This window comes from Asparagus officinalis, chromosome 8 (genome assembly GCF_001876935.1).
Source record: "Asparagus officinalis chromosome 8, Aspof.V1, whole genome shotgun sequence".
Taxonomy (NCBI): domain Eukaryota; kingdom Viridiplantae; phylum Streptophyta; class Magnoliopsida; order Asparagales; family Asparagaceae; genus Asparagus; species Asparagus officinalis.
Window position 1 is genome coordinate 10,214,024 of NC_033801.1, and position 25,284 is coordinate 10,239,307.

A 25,284-nucleotide genomic window follows, 5' to 3' on the forward strand; every position below is an offset into this window, starting at 1 on the left:
GGCAAAGATCAGATCTGAACAGCGTCGGCAAAGATCAGATCTGAACAGCGTCGGCAAAGATCAGACCCCCTTCGCCAGATTTCTTCGAATACAAGACTAAAAAGGTCGCGGAAGTTTCTGGCGGGAGGAGAGCAAGGAGGTAACGATAGCTCACCAAAGGAATCAGCAAGGAAAAAAAATCCGACGTGACCAAGGTTTTTGTCGATTTCACTTAGTCAGTGAAGGAAATCGGAAAAGAAAAAAATCCGAGCTGACTGCCATTTCAACAAAGTTTTCCCTCCTCCGCCCAATCGAACCAAAGACACAAACAAATGGGTGGGGTAAAAAAAACGGACGTTAGAAAGTGTCAGGCGAAGAAAAGTGATTCCACGCGCATTTTAAGCGAACCAAACAGCCCCTTTAACGGAAAAAGATCCCATCTTTTTCAACCTCTCACTCAAGCTCACTACCCTCAATTCTCTCTCTCTCTCTCTCTCTCTCTCTCTCTCTCTGTCTGTTCACAATGTCGATCGTTCGATGGAGGCCTCTCCTCCACAACCCCCCTATCGAAAACCGTAGATTTCCTCCGATCCGATCCGAGCCCTCTCGCTCAATCTCTACTCGCAGATCCATTAAAAATTCTTCGAAATTTTCATTCAAGTCCTCTCATCTCGAGCTCCTTCCGGTGATCAGGGCCAATTTGGCCCAAACGCCGCCCCTCTCTGAAGCTCCTGATGCCGAGATCTCCTTCACTGAAACGTTTCAATTGAAGCGGACTCAAAGTGTAGGATATCAAGATTCTTTCTTTTTTAGCAAATTTGAGAGAGTTTATGAAGAGCTTGTTTTTGTTTTGTTTTTTGTAGGTTGAGGGCAAAGTTACGGTGAGATTGCATCAGCAAGAAGAACAGGGATCGAAATGGGAGTTGGTTGTGGGTTGTAATTTAGAAGGGAAGTGGATTTTGCACTGGGGAGTTACCTATTGCGACGATTCAGGGAGGTAGCTATCTTTTCGGTTATTGAAGTTCCCATTTTTAGATGCTGAACGTTAAATCTTAACCAGATTAATTTTGTATTTGATTTGCATTGTGAGCAATTAAAAAGCCTCAACTTTAGAACATGCAAAAGCTAATGGGGGAAAATATCCTTCTTTCGAAATCCCCAAAATGGTCTTTACACAGTTTCCATATCATGAAGCCCGATTGTTAGAATCTTTCGAATACTCTACTTTATGGTTATTGAAATTTTCACTTGGATAACAACCAACTGGGGTAAAATGTTCTCATTTCAGCTTTGGACATGTCTCAACGGCCCAACATTCAACTAATTTCTTATTGTTCTCGAAATGTTTCTACTCATTCTCTTTAAAGAATTCCTTGGCAAGCTTCTTTCATGCGTATATATAACAATTATGAGAAATGGATTGGAGAATGTCAGGTTGCATATATATACATAATAATGATATGAAACTAATTTTCATATTCTTAAAAGTCTTTTCAAAGTAAAAGTGGCCACTCTCTTTTCTTCATCTAAACTTCTTATACTAAAATAGACCATATCCGTATTATATGTCATTACTGAAAACACCTATTGAACTCAATGACTGGATAATTCTCCCAAATAAACTAAAAAATTACCTGTGAATAATGTAAGCTATGAAGCACTTTTTTGTTGATTATTCCTCCTTGCTAGTTTACATCTCGTTTCCTATTAAAATTATTCTTTTATGGTTTATATCATTGCTGGAATTAGAATCTTATGGAAACAATTACGGTTTTTTTTCTTATATTAGTCCCCCAAATCTATCTTATTTTTAAACAAGTCCCTCAAATCTCATATACTTTAAATAAGTCCCCCAAATCTATAAGTGTTCTTAAATAGGTCCCCCAAATCTCATATATTTTAAATAAGTTCCACAAATCTACAATATTTCTTAAATAAGTCCCTCCTAGTTAAAAAAATATTAATTTCAAATTAATATAACTAAATGACACTAATCTTACTAGCTTTTCCCTCATCCCTAGAATATAAGGGTTATATCTGCAACAGATTGCAATAGAGACTTCTCAACAAATAGCAAGGAAAGAGGCCGAGGGGTGAGTTTCAGGGGGAAAATATGTAGGAAAGAGGAACACAAAACATGCAGGATTAATGACATTTAGGGGGTGTTTGTTTCACCAAAAATTTTGGCATTTGGTATGGATTACAAGTTTTGGAATAAAAAAGTGAGTTTTTTTGTATTTTAGGATTCCATATTTGGTGTTTGTTTTAAGAAAATTTTTAGAATATTAAATCCCAAAAGTGAAAAAAGTGCCCAATTTTTAGAATTTGCCAAATCCTCTCAATTGGAGAGGATTTTGACAAATCCCATAAATGGGTGTGCTTACCTCTCAATTAGAGAGGATTTGACAAATCCCAATTTTTTCTTTTTTGTGGGAGTTACCTCACCAAGATAGCATATTCATCATATTACAAAATTTTGGCATTTGGTAATGCTACAATTTGAGCTTGAAACAAACAAAATATTATAAATTTTAATATTCCAAATCCTAAAATATTAATGAAACAAACAACATTTTAGAAATCCCAACCCATAACAAAACACCTATGGATTTCAAATCTCATGGTGAAATCCATATCCTAAAATTATAGGATTTGAAACAAACACCCCCTTACTTAATTTGGAGTTAATTTAATAGTTTGTAACAGGGGGTGGGGGGCTTATGTTAACTTAGATTTGGAAGACTTATTTAAAATTTATAAGATTTGGAGGACTTATCTAAAATATATGAGATGTGAGGGACTTATTTAAAATATATGAGATTTGGAGGACTTATTAAAAAATAAGGTAGATTTGGGAGACCAATATAAGAAAAACCCAACAAGAAAATGTAGCCAACCTTTAAGCTTTATATGAAGCATAGTGAAGAATCTTGTTTATTGGATTCTTTTATATGTCATACGAAAGCACAGGTATAGTAATTTCTTATGTATGAGAGGATGGTAATCTTAATCCTCCTTATCTATTTTTCAGCGAATGGGATCAAGCTCCTCTTGAAATGAGACCACCAGATTCTGTCCCTTTCAAGGTAGTTATTTATCTCTTGATTGATTATTTATTTGCTTTCTTGTTCCATTATGTTTTGGACCTTTTGGTTTATTTTTTCTTTTCTTATCTTTTTTTTCTTTTTTGTGTGTGACTACTTCAGGATTATGCAATAGAAACACCATTGAAGAAATCTTCATCTGTATCAGGAGGGGAGATTCTTTATGAGCTGAAGATTGATGTCGATGGAGGCAGCACTATAGCAGCTATTCATTTTGTTTTGAAGGTATATAGTTTCTATGGTTCATTTTCCCACCTAGCATCCTTGTTCAGTATATGTTTTGATGCAATCAAGAGCTTCATGATTCTCATGTGCATGTCATCGCAAAGATATTTGCAATTTGGGTTGGGGCCCACTGGCGGTGTTAGAGTTGGTGGTCCCCAGTACATAACACACTGGAAGTCCCGGAAGAGAGGGAGGGCCCTTTGTGGTGATTTTTTTGGCTAATCATACTGACTCTAGTACTGTACTGCACCAGGAAGAGGAAACAGGAGCATGGTTTCAGCATAAAGGTAGGGATTTCAGAGTTCCATTGACTAATTTTCTTGAAGAAAATGATGACAATATCCTTGGAAGGAAGAACTTGAACGTTTGGCCAGGTAAAGCAGGTTGTCAGTTCATGACTTTATCTACTCGTAGAAAGATGATTAGACACATAATAATTTTCGATAAGGTATTCTACTTGATTTAATACTGTATCAGAGCTATAGAATATCACCATCATTATCATCATCATCTTCAACATCTCCACCATTTCCATCATCACCATTATCCTTTCCCATCAAAGTTGGATGCCAGAGTTCTCCTTAGTTTCTATTCTCCTTTGCCTTTGCTTTTCCCTCTTAACTTCGTATCTGAAGCTTATTCATTCTTATGATCATCTATGTAGCTAATATCTTAGGACATAGGAACGGAACAGATGACAAATATCCAATATGCCTTTGTTTCAGGAGCATTAGGGCAGATTTCTAGCTTGCTGCTTAAGCCAGAAGGTTCTCCTCCTGAAAAGGAGTTAGTCCAAAATAGCAAGATCACTGGATTTTGTGAAGAATATACTATCTTGAAAGAGGAGCAAGTCCAGAATTCCATGACTGTTACTGTAAAGAAAAGCAATGAAGCAAATAAGAACTTATTACACTTTGACACTGATATACCTGGCAATGTGGTCGTTCACTGGGGTGTTTGTAGAAATAATAATAAGCATTGGGAAGTTCCCTCCAAACCACATCCTCCATCTACCAAAATTCTTCGGCGGAAGGCTCTACAGACATTATTACAGGTGTGCAACAATTTTTTTAAAAACCTTTTATTGGGTTTGATGGTAGTCAGGCATGCCACAAGATAGTTATTTTTAGGTCTTAGGCTTTTCTAGTTTCTACAAAGCACTTCCTTGTGCTTGTATATTATTTAAGAACAAGATACGACTTAATGAACACAGTATAAAAGATCAATTGAATCACAAGGAAGTATCTGAATAGTCATAACCACACTTGTATTCTATCTGCTATCCTGAGATTTTTTATTTTATCCCATTATCAAATTGAAATCAATTTTAAAATGTAGGAGTTGACCTTCATGTGTACATTACGTTCCACTGTTATTATGCTACGTTGCCCTATTAATTGCTGGAATGACGTATAAATAAGAATCTTGTCTTTGTTCAATCATTAGGAAGCACTGGCTAAACATGGGAATAAATATTGTTTAGCAACTGTCAGTTAACTTTTTAATACAAAATAGGATAGCGAGCCTGTATCAATTTACAAAATGGCATGCATGACATATACTAAATAAGTATTAATCTCTGTCTCTTGTTTCTCACTTTATGGAGGTTTAAATATTAATCGCTGTCTGCTTGTTTCTCACTTTATAGAGGTCCTTTGAATTGCAGCCAAAAGCAGATGTCATTGGTAGTTGGGGATTATTCCCTGTGGATAAGGAATTTTCAGGTGTGCTTTTTGTGCTCAAGCTTAGTGAATATGCATGGTTGAATAATTCGGGAACTGATTTTTACATCCCTATCACAAGTGTGAGTAGCTCGCAACCTCAAATCACCAGGGATCAAGCTGCAAATGAACAATTAAGAAGTACAGAACTGCACGACAATGTAGACAAAATTACCTCAGATGCTAGGAATGAATCTCCAGAAGTAAATATTGCTGAAGAATTAGGATCTACTTCACCCGTCAGTCCTGAAAAACCTGAGGCTACCCAAACTGGTCATGCTGCATTTACTGATGAGATTATCAATGAGATAAGAAACTTAGTTACAGATATATCTTCGGAGAGAGATAAGGGAACAAAAAGTAAAGAAGCACAGGAGAATATCCTGCAAGAAATTGAAAAGTTAGCTGCAGAAGCTTATAGCATTTTCAGAAGTTCTGCTCCAACGTTTGTGGAGGAATCTGTTTCAGATACTGACCAATTAAAACCCACTGTACAAATATGTTCAGGAACAGGGTCAGGATATGAAATTCTTTGCCAAGGATTTAATTGGGAATCTCACAAATCTGGAAGGTGGTATTCTGAGCTTAAGTCAAAGGCTAGTGAGTTATCCTCACTAGGTTTCACAACAATATGGTTGCCTCCCCCAACTGAATCAGTATCACCTGAAGGATACATGCCAAAGGATTTATATAATTTAAATTCCAGGTATGGGTTTATAGTGGAATAATTCAGTTCTCTGAAATTTGACAATTTCACACTAGGTACAACCTGCTAGTACTCCATTCTTGTTTAAGCTTGTGTATTTTTCTGCATAATATTTCACTCTTAAGAAAAGCCCAACTTCTTCTGATCAGTACAGGGGTTCTTATTCCTTGATTTTTCTTAAACAGCATGTAGTCCATGATTAAGCAATAAGCATTAAGCAGCACAAAGTTACCAGTGGGTTGCATGGGTTAAACTGTATGCTTTTTAATTATAAATCTCATGTAGTTTACATGCTTACATTCCGTAGAAATTTAATGTCAGCGTTGTAAATGCACATGAGCTATATAGCTTTGGGCATTAGTGTATTCCCAAAAATAATTTAGTATCATTGGGCAATGAACTCCCCTGTAATGCTTCTTTTTAAACTTCCACAGATTGGTAGTCAAAAGTAGTGTAGTATCTGATGATCCTGTACTCAGATTGTTCCCCATAAGTTAACAAGTTAGTGCATATTTTCCTCCAAATGTCGGTAATGAATTTGCTTATCTCAATGAAGTTGAACTTGGTTGACACAGCAAGTGACAAAGATAAAAAACTGGATGATTTTCTGCTTCTGGTGAAATGTATTAGGTACGGAAGTCTGGAGGAACTGAAGGACCTAGTGCAAAACTTTCATGATGTGGGCATTAAAGTTCTCGGTGATGTTGTCTTGAACCATCGATGTGCTCATTATAAAAATAGCAACGGTATCTGGAATCTCTTTGGTGGTCATTTAAATTGGGATGACCGTGCTGTTGTTGCTGATGATCCACATTTTCAGGTAATCAATGTTATGCAATATCTTCTATGAGAAAGTTAATGGTAAGGCCTAGAACAAATTTCCTTTTATAAACTAACTTAAACGCGTGGCAGTCTAGCAGATAGCATTCTTATAAGTACAATAATAACTATGCCTTTCTAAAAACATTGGAGTCAGCATAAATGTACTAGCTAAATGGAGAAAGAAAGGCCAGATTCTTCAGATCTCTTCATCCAATGCTTATTATTCATTATGGAAATAGATACTACTAAAATTGAAGTCTAAAATGAAATGACGAGAATTTACTAAATTATTTCAAGCCCAATTGAGATGGAATTAAATATTTATTATGCCCATATTGCTGTCTTCATTATACTTATGACTTATATTTGTGTACTTTCCCTTTGTAGCAATGTTTTATTAGGATCGAAAGGTTCTGACAATTCTATGTAGACATCATTACTTTTATGTCACTTTTTATGTGTGAGAGATATGTACTTCCTTTTCCCAAAAACAATGGAAAGGCTTCTCTGTTCAGATTATTGCTTATCTTAGAAGGTTGATTTGCTGTGAAAGTATTTATGGTACAGTGTGCAGATTCTGTTGTAAGCAAAAAGTGATTTCAAACGTCTACATATTATCTTTTCTTCGTCTTCCTATTGCCCCACAATTGAAAACTGTATTTTTCCAGCAATCTTAAGATAGCTTTTAACAAATAGCAAGCAATTGGGTGAAATTGCACGTCAGACACCATTTAATCCTTGTACATTCTCCTATGCTCACTCATTAAAGTGTACGGAAATTTCTTCAACTCTAGGGAAAGGGAAATAAAAGTAGTGGAGATCATTTCCATGCTGCACCAAACATTGACCACTCTCAAGATTTTGTGAGGAAGGATCTGAAAGAATGGCTTTGCTGGTTGAGGTCTGAAACCATCTCTTTACTTTTACCAATTTCTGAAGTAGCGTATTTGTAATTGCCAGTGGATAAGTGTTTCCTATATTATGTATATTGTGTGTGATTTTGCTGATTTAAAAGGTCGGTATCTGTTGTTGCATACTTAAACTGACGTTATAAACTCTTGCTAACATAGTATTGTCTATATAGGAATATTCGATCTGCTAATTTATAAGTTGGAAAAGCATCACATCCTATCTTTATCAACATAAGCATTACTCAGCATGGTATTTACCTTAATATATTTTCTTGGTTCCAGCTCGTATTTGTTGTTTCTTTTCTAGGAACTTCAGTTACTACTAGAACAAAGTCAGTTACATCCTGAAGTATGATCTGGATATAACAAATCGTGGTTTTGAGATCCCCTCCATGTCAAAATAATTTCTGCAGATCAATCCGATCTTTAGAAATTAATTTTAAACATATATAGTTTTTTTTAAAAGCAAACTATCCTTTTGCTCCATGCAAGTGTCTGCACAGTAATTTTGTCTTAGTATATTAAAGATGTATCCATCTTGACTAACAATGTATGTTTGCTCTTCTTTTTCTGCTTTGGCTTGTTTTCTAGGTCCAATTAAATGATTTGTGGTCATTCTTATAATTATCTCGTTGTTGTCTTATATGCCTATGTATGTTTGCTCACAGAAAAGAAGTTGGATATGATGGTTGGAGATTAGACTTTGTTCGAGGATTCTGGGGTGGTTATGTAAAAGACTACTTGGAAGCAAGTGAACCATATTTTGCTGTAGGGGAGTATTGGGACTCTCTTAGTTATACATATGGGGAAATGGATCATAATCAAGATGCACACAGGCAGAGAATAATTGATTGGATAAATGCAACAAATGGAACAGCTGGTGCCTTTGATGTCACTACTAAAGGAGTCCTTCATACTGTAAGAACATAATAACAGTTCACTTAAAAACTTTTTGTCATTTTACTGTTCCGGTTATTTACATGCGGAACAAGCAGTTTTAGATTCTTGCGCTTCTGCAACTCAGTTGTAAACTCTCTTGCTAACGTTCAAGAGAAATGCTGTGGTTGTGTCCTGCTCCCACCAGCCTTAGCTTTTCTTTGATTCAAAATGAAAGTTGCAATACGAATTCTCTTCTACTGAAATTTTATTATAAAGCTTGGATTTAATTATTTAAACGTTTTTAACCCCTATAAGACAGTTATTTTTTACTCTCAAATTCGTGATAGAGATTAATTCAAAGCTTAAGTAGGTTATCATCAACCCCCTAGGATAATTTTTTTTTCCACCAATTTAGCTAGGTGTTGAGTTTCCTTCTAGGTGAAAATTCAACTTATTAGAAGATATTATATGATTTGTTGCCTTTATTAGACGGAGTCCAGATTTGATGCACAATTTAAATAGAGTATATTTCTGGTTAGGTTTTTCCTTTATTGGATGTTTCCTTTTCGTATTAGAGTTTTGCTTTCATATATATTCTACAAGGCATGTAAGTATGGGGTATTACCCTCTTCATAATGAATATCAAAACATAAATTTCTTCTTCTTCGTCTCCCCCTCCCCTCTCGCTACCTCCCTCCCCCTGCCCCCGTGCAAACTTCCCAACTTCTTATACCCCCCTCCCCCACCAAATACAAAAAAGAAAAAAAAACCCGGTAGTTTACCACAACTAATCTATACCGAAAAATTAGGAACAGATACATTTAATGTCTGCTGGAGTTCAATTTTACTTTTCAGGATATGTTTTTACTTGGTTAAGAATCTGTCTAGAAAAGAGAATCCACAGTAAGCACGCTATCAAATGCTATGCAGTATCACGTTGAGATATTTAGTAACAAATAATTTAATTTTGTGAGGAGGAGGGTGGGATTGCAAGTTGCAGTATAGTTTTGTGGGCAGGATTATTTTTGTGCAAAAGTGTGTGGTGGCTGCCACACGTGTGTTGATTATTTATTATTTGGTGGTGGGTTTTTTTTTTTTGTGGGGGGGTGGGGGGCGGGGGAGGGGGTTGGTGTTGGAGTTGTAAGACGCAAGACCAGGTCTTTTAAGAGATGGAAATAATGCGCTTACAAGTATAAATCCTCATCCACCACCATTTGAATCATTGTTACTTTCAGGCTCAATATGGTAAGCTATGATAACCAACTTTTAATCTAGAAGGCTTCACAAAAGATTTATCATAATTTACAAGAGGCTCCTGTGCCTGCCACAGTAGACTATGGGCTGAGCGCCTTCTTTGCGTGCTAAAACCTGGGTACACCCTTTTTTTCTTCTTAAAATCTACTTAAAGCACATCCAGGCAGAATTTAGATACTGTTGCCATTTATTTTCTGTGACATCAAAAGTGGCATCAATTTTACTAAAAATATGGTATTACTTAGAGGCCCATATGCAGCAACTTGTGGGGTGGGCCCATTGCCGAGCTATTTCTGCATTTGCAGGGCAATAACTCTTTTCCAAACTCCAAAGCCAAAAGTTGAGGGTTATTTAAATCTAATAGTATGAATTGTTTGGACCTGCAGTCATGATATTCTTATGTCCTAATTTACCTGCGAATGGTTTGGTGCTTCTTTTTTATAATCTGTTTTAAGAGGAGCATGATCTTTTTTTTGAGATTAATTTATATTTATTTTATATAGAACTACATGGAATCATACTTTTATAATAGTTTCATGAAACAAGGTACAGGTAACAAGGATAACTGAACAATAGGTTTTGCAGACCTAGTTTATGTCTGAAGTACATTAGCAGCAGTTCTCCATTGCTTAAGATGTATATCTAAATTGCTATGCTTAAGCTGACTAGAACATTGAGTTTTTTAGGTAATGAAATGTAATATGCACATTAGGATGCGACTATTCTTAGATTCCTTTGACAAATTTTAAAGTACTTACAGTTAGGAAAATTGAATCAATTATATTGACAGCCAAAGTTAATATTTCGTTTTTGAATTTCTTAGATCTGTCTTTCAACCGACTCCACAACATTGGAAAATTGCATATTCCACCATGAATAGTTTTATTTTCTCCTCTCTTAGGCTTTGGAAAAATGCGAGTACTGGAGATTATCTGATCAGAAACAAAAGCCACCGGGTGTTGTGGGTTGGTGGCCATCTCGTGCGGTTACATTCATAGAGAATCATGACACTGGATCTACCCAGGTATGGAGTAAATTTACTCATTATGCCATTAAGATACGGCTTTAAAGATTTGAGAAAGTGCCTTCAGTTTTAAATCCATTTCTTCCAATTAATAAACAAGAATCTGCACCATAAGATTTTCTGTGAAAATATTTCTATTAAAGCTAATTTACGATGCTTGCCAACCCAAAATTTGGAATGAAGGCTTTGTTGTTCTTGTTGTAATTTACCACACCACTCTATCTCTTGAAAATTTAAACTTTTATTTCAGACTACAAGTTATGACAATCTATTCATCTATTATCTATTACGCATGTAATACTGAAAGAGTGCCCATTCATTATGATCACTTCCTCTCACAGTTAACAATGTAACAAAAACCTGAAAAGACTTCTTACTACCTCTTTATCTTTTTATATTATCTTAATTCTTCTCTTTATCCTTTTATATTATCTTAATTCTTCTCTAGGGTCACTGGAGATTCCCATCTGGTAAGGAAATGCAAGGATATGCATACATCCTGACACACCCTGGCACACCAGCAGTTTTCTATGATCACATATTCTCTCACTACAAGCAAGAGATCTCTAAACTAATCTCAGTCAGGCATCGAGCAAAGATTCATTGTAGGAGTGTGGTATGTTCCTATTCCTATCAGCATAAGCTCTTCATACTTCGCTTTGTCAATTCCCTATTTTGATCCTTACTTTGACTATGCCTTTTCATCCGACTACTTCATTGTTTATCGAGGCATTTAGACTTTAAGCTACCAATATTCCATATGAAATTTTCCATGATGATAGAACTGTGAAGGAGGTCAACCACCTTATTGTAGATGTATGTTGTTAGCCTAAGGGATGTAGACTCAAAGCTGGAATCAAACAAATTGTTGGATAGCAGGTTTCCTAATCTGTTTGGGTAACATGATTCTTAATCTGTTTTGGTAACAGATTATTAGGATTGCTAATCTGTTTTGTTTTTTGGTTTTAGAATCCCTAGTCTGTTTTGGTTTTAGGTTTCTATATATATGGAACGTCTTAGAAGAGATTAGACATCAAAAAAGAGGGTTTTGAGAGAATTCTTCAGAGAGATCTCAGAGAGATTAGATCCTATTTGTGGGCATTGTAATATTCTTCAATATTAATCAAAGAATTGTGTGGTGTGGCTCCCGAGGACGTAGGCACGATTGCCGAACCTCGTTAATTCTGGTGTGTTCTTTCTTGTTTACTTTCCTACAAGTTTTTATCTTTTATTTGCTGTGATTTTCCTACTTTCCTACTCTCAAACACAAGGTCCGGAAGGACAATGGTTCGATTTGATTGTTTCGAATCCCCAACAACTGGTATCAGAGCTTCGTTCAAAAGGATTGTGAGAGAGCCATGACAGAGAAAAGCAAATCTAAGATCGAGAAGTTTGACGGTTCAGACTTCGCCTATTGGAAGTCGCAGATGGAGGACTATCTGTACCAGGACTTGTATCGCCCGTTGATGGGCAAAACTAAGGGAAAGAAGAAAGAAGAGTTAGACGAGGATTGGAAGATACTGGATAGGAAGGCTCTAGGATAAATTCGGTTGTCGCTCTCCAAGACAGTCACACACAACATATTGAAGGAGAAGACGACGATAGGGTATATGGAAGCGCTCACGAAGATATACGAGCAACCGTCTGCCATAAACGAGGTGCATCTCGTCAAGACACTCTTCAATCTCAAGATGGCAGAAGGACGCTCCTTCACAATGCACCTCAGCGAGTTCAACACGATTGTTGATCAACGCATCTCCGTAGACATCACGTTCGATGACTAAGTGCAGACCCTATTGATTCTATCACAGTTGCCAGATAGTTGGGCAGGTTGTGTAACGACAATCAGCAATTCGGCGGGAAAGAACAAGTTAAAGCTGAGCGAGATTGTTAGCATGATTCTATCCGAGAAGGTTAGAAGAAAATAGTCCGAATCAGAAGGTTCAGGTTCAGCACTAAATTTTGAGCAAAGAGGCAAAACCTAGAAGAAGGGGAATCAGAACAAGAATCGGTCGAAGTTAAACAAGAAGAGGTTAAACTCGAAAGTTAGGCCTATCAAAAGGAAGTGTTGGAACTACGATCAGAAGGGCCATATGTCTTCAGCTTGTAAAGCACAAAAGAAGGATGCGAATGAGCAGAAGGCTCATATCGTGTAGGATGTCTTGATCCTAGCTATGGATAATGATTCTGATTTCTGGGTCATCGATTCAGGACCTTCGTTCCACACCATTGCTAATAGGAAGCTTCTTCATAACTATGTAGCAGGAGACTTTAAAAAAGTATACTTGGGGGATAATAAACCCTGTAGTGATATTGGAAAAGGAGATGTGCAAATACAGTTGATGGGCTCCAAGTGGAATCTGAAGAACGTGAGGCACGTACTGAAGCTGAAGAGGAATCTTATTTCGGTTGGCCAACTTAGATCATAAGACTATGTTTCGATATTCACCGGGGATTCGTAGAGGATCTTAAACAGTACTATGGTTGTTGCCCGAGACAACAAAATAGAAACTTTATATCTCACCTCACATGCGAGTGACACCCTCGTAATTACAGCTGGCGAAGAGAGTACAGATCTGTAGCACAATAGATTAGGACATATGAGCGAGAAAGGGATGAAGATTCTACATTCAAGGGAAGCTAACCGGCATCGATTTCGTGAAAGTCGGTTTTTGCCAGGATTGCATCTTTGGAAAACAGAAGAGAGTTTCTAGAAGGTTGGAAGGTCACTTAAAGCTCAGAAGCTAGAGTTAGTTCATACTGACGTATGAGGTCCAGCTAGTGTGTCTTCTCTTAGCGGTTCGACGTACTATGTCATCTTCATCGACGATCACTCGAGGAAGATGTAGGTATACTTCATGAAGCACAAGTCAGAGGTATTCGGAATCTTCAAGAAGTGGAAGGCCATGGTGGAGAACGAGACAGATCTGAAGATGAAGTGTCTGAGATCAGACAACGGTGAAGAATACGAGCTGGAGGAGTTCAAGAGGTTCTGTGCTCTAAATGGGATTCGTTTGGAGAGAACTACTCCAGGGATGCTGCAGCAAAATGACGTTACAGAGAGGATGAACAGGATATTGACGGAGCGTGTCAGGAGCATGCGATTACATGCAGATCTGCCTAAGATATTTTGGACGGATGTGGTGCATACGACAGCTTACTTGATTAATTATGGGTCATTAGTTTTATTGGATTACGTGATTTCAAAGGAGGTTTGGAGTGACAAGAAGATCAATCTCTCACATTTGTGAGTATTCGGTTGTGTGGCATATGTTCATATCAGTGACAATATCAGTGTCAAGTTAGAGGCTAAGTCACAGAAGTACACATTCATTGGATACGACATTGATGAGTTCGTGTATCGTCTTTGGGATGAGAAAAACAGGAAGATCATCAGAAACAGGGATGTGATATTCAATAAGGAGGTGATGTACAAAAACAGAGACAGTGCCAATGATAACCAAAATAGTGAGAGCAGCACTACGGATACAGATGGATCCGAGTACATGGATTTGGAGGAACTTCCAGATGGGGGCGACAAAGTCAATTCTGACCGAAGAACAGAGAAGGCTCTAGGTGCAGAGACGACTACCCAAGGCGTGGAGCTTAGGAGGTCATTCAGGGTACCCAAACCGAATCCCAGATATCTCTCATCACTTGATTATTTATTTTTGACAGATAGTGATGAACCAAAATGCTATGAGGAGGCTATGCAAGTGAGTGAATCTCAACAGTGAGAGCATGCGATGCAAGAGGAGATGAATTCTCTACACACTAGTGAGACATGAAAATTAGTCCAACTACCTGCACAGAAGAAAGCTTTGCATAACAAATGAGTCTATCGGGTCAAGCAAGAGAGTAATGGAAGCAAGAGATATAATGTCAGATTAGTCGTGAAAAGGTTCCAACAACGGGAATGAGTGGACTATACGAAGATATTTTTCCTCGTTGTGAAGCTCATCACCATCAGAGTGGTGTTGACCTTAGTAGCTGCAGAAGATATTTACCTTGAGCAGTTAGATGTGAATACTGTATTTCTTCATGGTGACTTGGATGAAAAAATCTACATGAAGCAACCTGTTGGCTTCATTGAAGAAAGAAAGGAAGAGATGATGTGTAAGCTCAAGAAGAGCTTGTACGGATTAAAACAGGCCCCGAGATAGTGGTACAAGAAGTTTGACAACTTCATGCAGAATAATGGCTATAGAAGATGCAATTCAGATCATTGTTGTTACTTCAAGAGGTTTGAGTCCAATTTTATCATATTGTTATTGTATGTTGATATATTAGTTACATGATCGAGTTTAGAGAAGATAAACAACTTGAAGAAACAGTTGATAAAGGAGTTTGCTATAAAGGATCTGGGTGCAACGAAACAGATTCTAGGGATGCGAATCAGTAGAGATAAAACTGAAGGGACGTTGAGATTGAATCAAGCTGAATACATCGAGAAGATACTTCAGAGGTTTAACATGTAGAATGCTAAGATTGTTAGCACGCCCTTTGGAAGCCAATTCAAGCTATCTGAAAAGCAATCGCCTAAGACATACAAATAGAGAGCATATGAACAAGGTGTCATATTCTTCGGCCATTGGGAGTTTCATGTACGCAATGGTTTGCACAAAGCCGGACATTGCCCATGCACTGGGAGTTGTGAGCAGGTTTGCAAGCAATTAATGGAAGTAGCATTAGCATTGGGAGGCCGTGAAGTGGATATTGCTCTACTTGAGAGGGACTACGGACAAGCCACTATCTTTCAGGAGGAAGGAGTTGGTACTGCAGGGATATATGGATGCGGACTTCGCCGGTGATCATGATACGAGGCGGAGCACCACGGAGTATGTTTATACCTTAGCGTCGACAACAGTGAGGTGGGTTTCACGTCTGCAGAAGGTTGTAACTTTGTCTACAACTGAAGCTGCGTATGTCCGGTGACTGAAACAAACAAGGAAATGATTTGGTTGAACGGGTGATTGGAAGAGTTGGATCTGAAGCAAGGAAAAGTTCTTTATTGTGACAGCCAGAGCGCTATACATCTTGCTAAGAATCCAGTATATCATGCCAGAACGAAGCAAATTGACGTACGATACCATTTTATACGCTCGCTGATTGAGGACAGAAAGTTACATCTAGAGAAGATTTTGGGGAGTCAAAATTTTGCGGATATGTTGACGAAAACAGTGATCATTGACAAACTGGAGTTGTGCGCAACTTTAGTTGGCCTTCACGTGTAGGAGATGAAGACGGAGCCACACCAGGAGGATCGTCTGGATCGCCGGGTTGATGATGATTGCAGAATTGATTTTTTCCGTGTAGGAGGATGCTTGCGAAGAAGGGAGAGTTCAGGTAAGCTCGTTGATTGTGCTTTGGTCTCCAAGTGGGAGAGTGTTAGTCTAAGGGATGTAAACTCAAGGCTGGAATCAAACAGATTATTGGATAGCATGTTTTCTAATTTGTTTTGGTAATAAGATTCTTAATCTGTTTTGGTAACAAGATTCTTAATCTGTTTTGGTAACAGGTTATTAGGATTCTTAATCTGTTTTATTTTTTTGTTTTAGAATTTCTAGTCTGTTTTGGTTTTAGGTTTTCTATATATATATGGAACGTCTTAGAAGAGATTAGACATCAGAAAAAGAGGGTTTTGAGAGAATTCTTCAGACAGATTTCAGAGAGATTAGATCCTATTTGTGGGCATTGTAATCTTCTTCAACATTAATCAAAGAATTGTGTGGTGTGACTCCCGAGGACATAGGCACAATTGCCGAACCTCGTTAAATCTGGTGTGTTCTTTCTTGCAAGTTTTTATCTTTTATTTGTTGTGATTTTTCCTATTTTTCTACTCTCAAACACAAGGTCCGGAAGGAAATGGTTCGATTTGATTGTTTCGAATCCCCAACATATGCTTCCTTCTTTCGGCGAGGATATGTCTGTTGCGCGCAGCGGAAATTTCGGCAGCACTTCGGCAGCACAACAAGAGAGTCAGGTCGCAATAAGAATTCTTGTTTCTCAAAGGGAACAAGAATCTGAAGCCTATATCCTATCAAAGTAGGATATTAGCTCTTCCTCTCGTCAGCTCTAGGACTGCGCGTCGAGGGACCCTAAAAGCTATTACAAATCACACAAAAGCAGTACAACCAATTTTAACGTGGTTCGGCAAATTGCCTACGTCCACGGGGCAAGGAGGGGGGAGATATACTAATAGAGGGAGAGAATACAACTAGGGTTTACAATCACTCACAATCTAAACCCTCAAACAAACTCTCTCAAATCCCTCACAAATATCTCTCAAAGGGATGCACAAAGCCCTAAAAGAGACTACACAAAAATCTTCAACTGCAGCCACAAAAAACCAAAAGAAAAATCACAACCTTGCACCCGAACCCCTTGTGGCCCCCACATCTTCACAATTCTCCACCTCGGTGAAGTTTTCTCAAAACTGAGCCGACACCAAAGTAACCAAATGTCTCACTTGTTGTGTCCAGTACGAACGCAATCCACAACAAGTCGAGAAACCGAACGAGAGTCCAAACAATCTCACCCCCATTAACTAATCCAAACCCGGCTGCATCAAACATGACTGCCTACGTATCCTCTTGCCCAAGGAATCAAGCCGAACGTAGTTCACCCAAATGGCCGCCAACGGCCTCAACAATCACGAATGTGCAACAAGTTTCGACAATGATCAAACTTGTTGCTCGGAACCACCTTTGTGAGCATATCCGCAGGATTATCCTTCGTGTGGACTTTCATAATTTCCACATCGCCATCTTCAAGAACATCCCGAACGAAGTGATAACGAACGTCAATGTGCTTCGTCCTCGCATGAAAAACCTGATTCTTCGCCAAATAGATAGCACTCATGCTATCACAATGAATAGTGACGGACCTCTGCGATATACCAAGTTCCTCCAAAAGTCCTCGAAGCCAAATAGCCTCCTTCACAGCCTCCGTAACTGCCATATACTCTGCCTCCGTCGTAGACAAAGCCACCGTCGACTGTAAGGTGCATCTCCAACACACCGGCGCACGGGTCAAAGTGAACACATACCCCGTCGTAGACCGGCGCTTATCCAAATCCCCGGCATAATCCGAATCAACATAGCCAATGCATAGCTGCCCACCTGTAGTGTCCCGCTCATAAACCAAACCAACATTGAGCGTACCTCGAATGTACCTCAAAATCCATTTCACAGCGTCCCAATGACCCACTCCTGGATCGTGCATGTATCTCGATACCATGCTCACCGCCTGTGACAAATCTGGCCTCGTACATACCATCGCGTACATCAAGCTCCCAACCGCGCTCGCATATGGAGTCTTCGACATCAACTCACGATCTTCAACTGACTTCGGTGAGAGACCAGCTGAAAGCTTCAAATGGGCTCCCAATGGTACACTAACTGGCTTCGTATCCATGCTAACATGGAATCGCTGTAGAACTTTCTTCAAATAAGCCACCTGTGTCAAACAAATTCTGCCATTTTTCTTGTCTCTGCCGATCTCCATCCCTAAAATGCGCTTCGCCTCGCCCAATTCCTTCATCTCAAACTCATTTGAAAGCTGAACTTTCAACTCATCTATAGCCGACCTGGAAATAGAGGCAACCAACATGTCATCGACATAGAGCAACAAATAAATATACGCACCTCCTTTCAACTTGCGAAAATATACGCAAGGATCAAACTGGCTCCGAGTGTACGAATGACCAAGCATAAAACCATCGAATCGCCTATACCACTGTCGAGGAGACTGCTTCAAACCGTATAGCGATTTCTTCAGTTTGCAAACTAATTTTTCTTTCCCTGCAGCTCGGAATCCCAATGGCTGAGTCATATATATTTCTTCATCAAGATCACCATGAAGAAATGCCGTTTTCACATCCAACTGATCTAATTCCAAACCATACTGTGCCACCAAAGCTAGCAAAATCCGAATCGAAGAATGCTTCACCACCGGAGAGAAAACCTCATTATAGTCAATACCTTCCTCCTGTGCATAGCCCTTCGCAACCAACCTAGCCTTGAATCTCAACGGAGTGCCTTCAATGCCCTCCTTCTTCGTGTATACCCACTTGCAACCAATTGCTTTCCGCCCCTTTGGAAGCTCAACAAGCTCCCATGTATCGTTCTTATGAAGAGATTCCATCTCCTCCTGCATAGCCACCTGCCACGAATCAGCCTCCGAACTCTGCTCGGCCTCTCTGAATGTAGTAGGCACTAACTCATCGATACTCTCCACCGGAAGTGCATACGCAACTGTGTCGGCATACCGTGCTGGCATCTGTATGTTTCTCCTCTGTCTCCTAGCCGCAATAGAATCCTGAACCTGAGCCGTCGGTTCCTGATCCTGCACATTTGTACTCGTATCCTCCGTGTCATCGTCGTGCTCGCCTGGCGTCACCTCAGTCGGCACCTGCATGGATACTGTACCATCTGGACAATGTGGAGCTGCATCGATCTCCACCACCTGCGATATCTCCTCCGTCGGGTCGCTCTCCACCTGATGAGAGCTGGGAAGCTTCAAGATAGAAGCCTCATCAAATGTGACGTCCCTACTCAGAACAATCTTTTTATCAACTGGATCCCAAAGCTTGTATCCCTTGACACCACGCTTGAATCCTACAAATATGGCCTTCCTAGCTCGAGGTTCCAATTTATCAGTTCTAACATGATAATATGCAGGGCACCCGAATACCTTGAGCTGGTCATAGTCATGTGCTGGCTTTCCCGACCACATCTCCATAGGGGTTTTCCCCTCAATCGCAGATGAAGGCAGCCTATTAATGAGGTGGCTCGCATATGTAAGTGCCTCAGCCCAAAAGATCTTCTCCAAACCACTCTGCGACAATAAGCATCGGATCTTCTCCAGTAAAGACCGATTCAACCTCTCTGCCACCCCATTTTGCTGCGGTGTATGACTAACTGTGAAGTGTCTCTCTATGCCCTCGTCTCGACATAGCTGCTGAAAGGGGTCAGAAGTATACTCACCACCGTTGTCGGATCGCAACGTCTTGATCTTTCTCCCAGTCTGCAGTTCCAATCTCTTCTTCCACTCCACAAACAAATCTAGGACTTCACTCTTCTTCGTCATGGTGTACACCCAACAACGCCTAGAATAGTCATCTACAAAAGTGACGAACCAATGTCTACCACCAAGTGATGCAGTCTTGGTGGGACCCCAAACGTCTGTGTGCACGTAATCCAGGATGCCCCTCGTCTGATGAATGGCAGTCCCGAACTTCACCTTCGTCTTCTTGCCAAGAACACAGTGCTCACAGAACTCAATCTTCCCACTCTTGGCTCCCTTCAATAGCCCCTGCTTGCACAATGTCTGCAGTGACTTTTCACCTGTGTGCCCCAATCTATAGTGCCAAAGTCTGCTCATGTCCGCTTCTGAAATAGCCGAAGCAACCTGGCCAATCTCGGTGCTTCCCTTCAGATAATACAAATTCCGATTGCGGACTCCCCTCATCACCACCAATGATCCCTTAGTAACCTTCGCTACAGCGTTTTCGAAAGTCACCTTGAATCCCTTCGCCTCCAAAGCTCCAACTGAGATAAGATTTTTCTTCAGTTGAGGAACAAATCTCACCTCCTTCAACTCACGGACTACTCCATCGTGCATCCTAATCCGCACGGTACCTATCCCACAAACGCCACAGGATTGATCATTTCCCATGACAACAACGCCCCCGTCGACTTTCTCAAAAGATGCAAACCAGTCTCGCCTAGGGGTCACATGAAAGGTAGCGCCGGAATCAAGCATCCAATCTGATGCATCCACATGGTTCACCTCCGGAGTAATCAGTAGAGAAAAGCACGAATCATCGGAATCATCGCCTTTCGCAATGTTCACCTCATTGGCCTTCGGGCCCTTTTTCTTGCTATTCTCCTTCTCTTTGAGCTTCGGGCAGTCTCTCTTCCAATGTCCCTGCTCCTTGCAGAATGCACATTGGTTCTTTGTTAGTTGGTGACGGCCTCTAGACTTTGACCTCCCTCTGTTACCACCTTTCGGATATGGGCTTCTACCTCTTGTCGACAAGGCCTCTCCTGAAGTACTAGCGCGGGAAGTCTCCTTATCCTTCCTCCTCAAATCGTAGTTCGTCAAAGCGTTAGTCACTTCACTATAGCTGATAGAAGATCTCCCGTTCAACAAAGTGAGCACGAAGGTATCATACTCCTCATCCGGTAAGGAGCCCAACAAAATAATCGCCTTGTACTCATCCGATATCTTCTCATCAACATTCGCCAAGTCCGACAACAACTTCGTATAGTTGTTCACATGAGCCGCAAGCGAGGTGCCTCTGGACATCTGGAATCTGAATAACCTACGCAGCAAGTGCAATCGGTTCTCAACACTCTTCGTAAGGTACTTATTGTTGAGAATTTCCCACATCTTCATCGCAGACGTCACCCCAATCACATCATACTTCAGCTCCTGTTCCAAACAGGACCTGATCACCCCACAAGCGTTCCTATTCATTTTCTCCCATACCGCCTCTTCATATTTAGGTGGCCTCTCGTGGACCATGATGGTCTCTTCCAAATTCTGAGCATTTAACGCATCCTGTACGTCGCTCATCCACAAACCAAAGTTGATTTTTCCGTCATATTTCACCACACTAATTTTGGTGTTTTGAAAACCAACTTGTATTGTACCCGCCATCGATTTGCTGCTTTCACCTTCTTCTCCCATTGCGAACTAACTCCAAATTGTAGAGAAAGAACAAATTTGATAGAATTAGGAACCACCCAACTGAACCCTAGATCGGATTCCAAATAGATCTCCTATCCACACGAGGAAAGCGAAATCTCCAACGGCAACTCCTAATGCTATCTCCACCGAAGCCGAGAACTCCAAGAACTAAGCTTCACACAAGAATCTTCCTCCACCAAAAAACCCTAGATCTGAAATCTGGGCTCTGATACCACTTGTTGCGCGCAGCGGAAATTTCGGCAGCACTTCGGCAGCACAACAAGAGAGTCAGGTCGCAATAAGAATTCTTGTTTCTCAAAGGGAACAAGAATCTGAAGCCTATATCCTATCAAAGTAGGATATTAGCTCTTCCTCTCGTCAGCTCTAGGACTGCGCGTCGAGGGACCCTAAAAGCTATTACAAATCACACAAAAGCAGTACAACCAATTTTAACGTGGTTCGGCAAATTGCCTACGTCCACGGGGCAAGGAGGGGGGAGATCTACTAATAGAGGGAGAGAATACAACTAGGGTTTACAACAACTCACAATCTAAACCCTCACACAAAACTCTCAAATCCCTCACAATATCTCTCTACAAAAGAACAAAAGCCTACACACAAAACTCCTATTGAATTCTGGAGTTTTCTTCTGCAGCCGCCGCCTAAAATTAACCTCTGCTTTTGCTTTTGTTCTCCCGCACAGCCACCAATCTTTTTCCGCAAAAGATTCCTTCAATTGCACAAGTCTGCAGCCGCCCAAACCCCACAAAAAACTCCTTGGCACGAAAACCTAAAAAACACAAACAGCTATATATATATATGAGTATTCGGGTGGGCCGGCCTTGGTTCTCTCTTCACGCGTGATTGATTCACGGTTTTGTTTTTCTCCTCCTCACGTGGGTTGTGGCCCCCACATCTTCACAATGTCAGATTCACATTGCCATGATAATTCATATTTCACTGGACCATGATGCTCTAATTTGCTTCAGGTTAAGATAATGAAGGCAGAAAGAGATGTTTACGCAGCTGAGGTCGGTGACAAGGTAGCAGTGAAGATCGGACCTGGATATTATGAACCATCAGGTCCGAGGAAATGGAACTTGGCTGCAGAGGGCAACGACTACAAAGTATGGGAGGCATTGTAAGCTATATGTACGACCATCTCTAACCAAATCACTATTTGACCATAAATTGGAAGATTTGCATTAAAATATTAATGTTGTATAGAAAGGAGAAAAATAAAGGAGGCATTGGTTGAACCCCTAGACAACCAGAAATGTCAATAAGGCCTTCAAAATATCTAAGCATCGGAGAATGGGATCGGTGGACGGCATACGTAAAAACAGTGCTTTGGTGTATGTAAATTGTCAATGTTATTTTATATTAAACGGACGAACCATAGTTTATCAAACTGATGCATCACTGTACAAATAGACGGTTAAAACTTAAAAGTATTACGGTTAATTATGTTTTACATATAGAAAGTTCTATCCATAATGATAGTTTGTACTTGAAATTTTTAATATTTCTAAGACTAGATGCGTGTCAGTAAGTGACTTCCATCCATTCATATGCTACCTTTTTAGCCGTTTAATGCAAGCTGAGGATGTGTTATTTTATTTTTAACCACGTAGTCGGACTTGTGATTATATCCAAAGCATTTTTCTTTGAACATAGAAATGTATCATTCATTATGGTATATCACTTTACAATGTGTAAATACAGCATAAATATGTCTATGGTAGAGTCACACGCTTATCTCATCTTCCACTTGTCCTCAATTTCTGAGAAACATAAAACCCAACAGAAAATGCCGCGATTGCCACAACGATCACCTTCCTGTTCCTGTTCAGTTTCTCCAATATCCCATCTACTGATCCAGAGTCCAGCCTACCATCTTCACCCCCTGTCCAAATAGATATCCTCTTTATAATTTCTTTCGGTTTATCTGCGCAAATCTCCATTATCTTCGACTTCATCTTTTGCATGGTCTTTTGCGCTCTCTCCTTCTCCATTGAACTAGGCATCACCGTTTCCTTTTGAATGGAGTCCTCCTCCTTCTTCTCTTTGAAACTTTCTGACTTCTCCTTTCCAGCAGGCTCATCTTTCTTCTCTTCTCCATTCTCTAGCTTTTCCTTAAGCACATGACCCTCTTCTTTCTTATCATCTTCAGGTTTCGGGGTCTCCTTTTGAGTCAGTTCGCTTAGCTTCTCTTCGAAAGCTTTAGTAGGCTTCTCCTCTGGCATCTGTTCATCCTTTCTCTCTTCTAGACTGTCTGGCTTCTCCTCAACAGCTTCATCCTTTTCTTCTTTGTCAGCCTTCGCCTGTTTTTGAGTAGCTTCTTCCTCTTTCTTCTCGTCTTCGATTGATTCTCTCTCCCTAACAGGTTCATCTCTTTCCTGCTTGGTGGTCGGTGTCTCTTTCTGAGGGACTTCTTCCTCTTTCTTCTCTTCTTGTATTGATTCTTTCTTCTTCTCTTCAGTGGTAGCCTCCGGAGTTGATTCATGTTTTTCCACCGCCCTTTTCGGCAAGGTCAAGGTGAGACGTCCATCCTCGAACTTTCCACTGATCTTTTCAATGATGGTGTCTTTGGGTATGTCGAACGTCTGATCCACGTCAAGGTACTTGTTATCGGTCACTTGGCTGCTGGCCTTGACTAAAAGCTTCCCAGCAGTATCAAGTGTTACCCTGATCTCCTCCCTTTTGAAACCTTAGGGGGAGAAAAGGAAAAAGAAAAAGAAAGATGAGGGCTCTTGTTCAAATTCGTTATTATGGATAAATTTTACGAGCACATTTGAACTTTCAAAGTTATACTAAATCCTCTGAACTATCAATCATCATAACTGATGTTAACGGGTAGAGTAATAGCTTTGAATAATCACAAGTTAAAATTTCATGAATAAGGAACATAATGTGGGAGAACAAGACACGAAAAACATGTCAAATTTTTAGAGTTTTCTGCACGTTAACACCGTTATGAGGTTATCAAATAGTTCAAGGGGGCCTAAGATAAGTTCTGGAGCTTGAGGGGTTTTCTCAGTTTATGTAGTTCAGAGGGGTTTTGTGATATTTGTCTATTCATTATTCAACAAAGGAATTTTTTTAAAAAGACCGTTTTTGAAACTTTATTAGCAAAATCGACCTTTTATGGATTTAATTAGTAAATCGATCTCTTTGGTCGACTTAGCAAAATGTAGTTTTTAAAATGCATTGTAATTAGTGTTGGTTAATCACATGGTAATTAAACTTTAAAAATATGTGAGACTTATTAAACTTAATTAGGTGTAATTAGGTACCACTAAATACACGGGATAATAGTCCCATGTATTTTAAAGCTTCATTTTCGCAAAATCGACATCTTTTTGGCCAATTGGCTAAAAAGAAGTCGTTTTTGCTAATTATATAAAAAATAGAAAGATTTTGCTAATAAAGTTTCAAAAAATATCTTTTTTTTTTAATTCTCCTTCAACAAAATGCATACCTGTTAATTGCATGATAAGTTTACGTTCTGATGGGTCTTCGAACCATTGGACCTCAGGCTTGAAATCCTCACGCGTCGCTGAAGGCTGGCCTTTGAAAGTAGGCCTTCTTGATCTCAATTTATCCATGAGTACTGATTATCAAGAGGTTGTAGTGTTTATGCTTGGTTTTGAGTTATATCTTAGTTTTTCACTATATTTATAGGTTTGTGCCTGCTGGTGCGAAAATTTTCTAAACTTGTTCCAAGCTTTGCTTGTATGAGAATTCTCTTGTTTTCTTGGGGAAGGGAAAGTAGAATTCCTTACTTTTCCAAGTTCAAAAGATAGCCCACCTTGTTAGTCTTATTTCTCTACGGAGGGAAGGTAGAAAAAATTTGCGGGGTTTGCTTCTTGGCTGCACAAGCTAAATATGATAAATTACAAAAGTCACCATAGGGAATACTTATCATTTGTAGGAAATGCTTCTGAGGTCTGTAGAATTCACA

At 39.6% G+C, this 25,284-nt stretch overlaps 2 protein-coding genes across 6 annotated transcripts; one reads left to right on the top strand and one right to left on the bottom strand.

Moving 5' to 3' along the window:
* On the top strand, nt 416-22,796 carry LOC109820177 (alpha-amylase 3, chloroplastic). Of its 5 annotated transcripts, none has more exons than XM_020386278.1 (13): nt 416-763; nt 843-976; nt 3,011-3,065; nt 3,186-3,308; nt 3,562-3,691; nt 4,034-4,362; nt 4,957-5,735; nt 6,366-6,555; nt 7,352-7,458; nt 8,137-8,386; nt 10,503-10,625; nt 11,074-11,241; nt 22,310-22,796. In XM_020386278.1, exons 1-13 carry the CDS (start codon nt 503-505, stop codon nt 22,463-22,465), a joined length of 2,805 nt encoding a protein of 934 aa, XP_020241867.1. In that variant the 5' UTR covers nt 416-502; the 3' UTR covers nt 22,466-22,796. The 5 variants fall into 5 exon arrangements, with proteins under 5 accessions (XP_020241867.1, XP_020241869.1, XP_020241868.1 ...); XM_020386280.1 differs by having other exon boundaries at nt 4,975-5,735; XM_020386279.1 differs by having other exon boundaries at nt 3,562-3,682.
* LOC109820178 (inactive protein RESTRICTED TEV MOVEMENT 2-like) lies at nt 22,667-24,963 on the bottom strand. Its single transcript, XM_020386283.1, has 2 exons — nt 24,802-24,963; nt 22,667-24,030 (listed from the first exon to the last, which is right to left on the bottom strand). The coding sequence occupies exons 1-2, from the start codon at nt 24,926-24,928 to the stop codon at nt 23,081-23,083; spliced, it is 1,077 nt and encodes a 358-aa protein (XP_020241872.1). The 5' UTR covers nt 24,929-24,963; the 3' UTR covers nt 22,667-23,080.

What these genes read in the sequence shown, in the direction of transcription:
- LOC109820178 (XM_020386283.1), bottom strand. Translation starts at nt 24,928, where the DNA reads ATGGATAAATTGAGATCAAGAAGGCCTACTTTCAAAGGCCAGCCTTCA. An exon ending in ACTTATCATGCAATTAACAG is followed by an intron (nt 24,031 to 24,801) that starts GTATGCATTTTG and finishes TCTCCCCCTAAG; the next exon opens with GTTTCAAAAGGGAGGAGATC.
- LOC109820177 (XM_020386278.1), top strand. Translation starts at nt 503, where the DNA reads ATGTCGATCGTTCGATGGAGGCCTCTCCTCCACAACCCCCCTATCGAA. An exon ending in TATTGCGACGATTCAGGGAG is followed by an intron (nt 977 to 3,010) that starts GTAGCTATCTTT and finishes TCTATTTTTCAG; the next exon opens with CGAATGGGATCAAGCTCCTC. An exon ending in CTATTCATTTTGTTTTGAAG is followed by an intron (nt 3,309 to 3,561) that starts GTATATAGTTTC and finishes GTACTGCACCAG; the next exon opens with GAAGAGGAAACAGGAGCATG.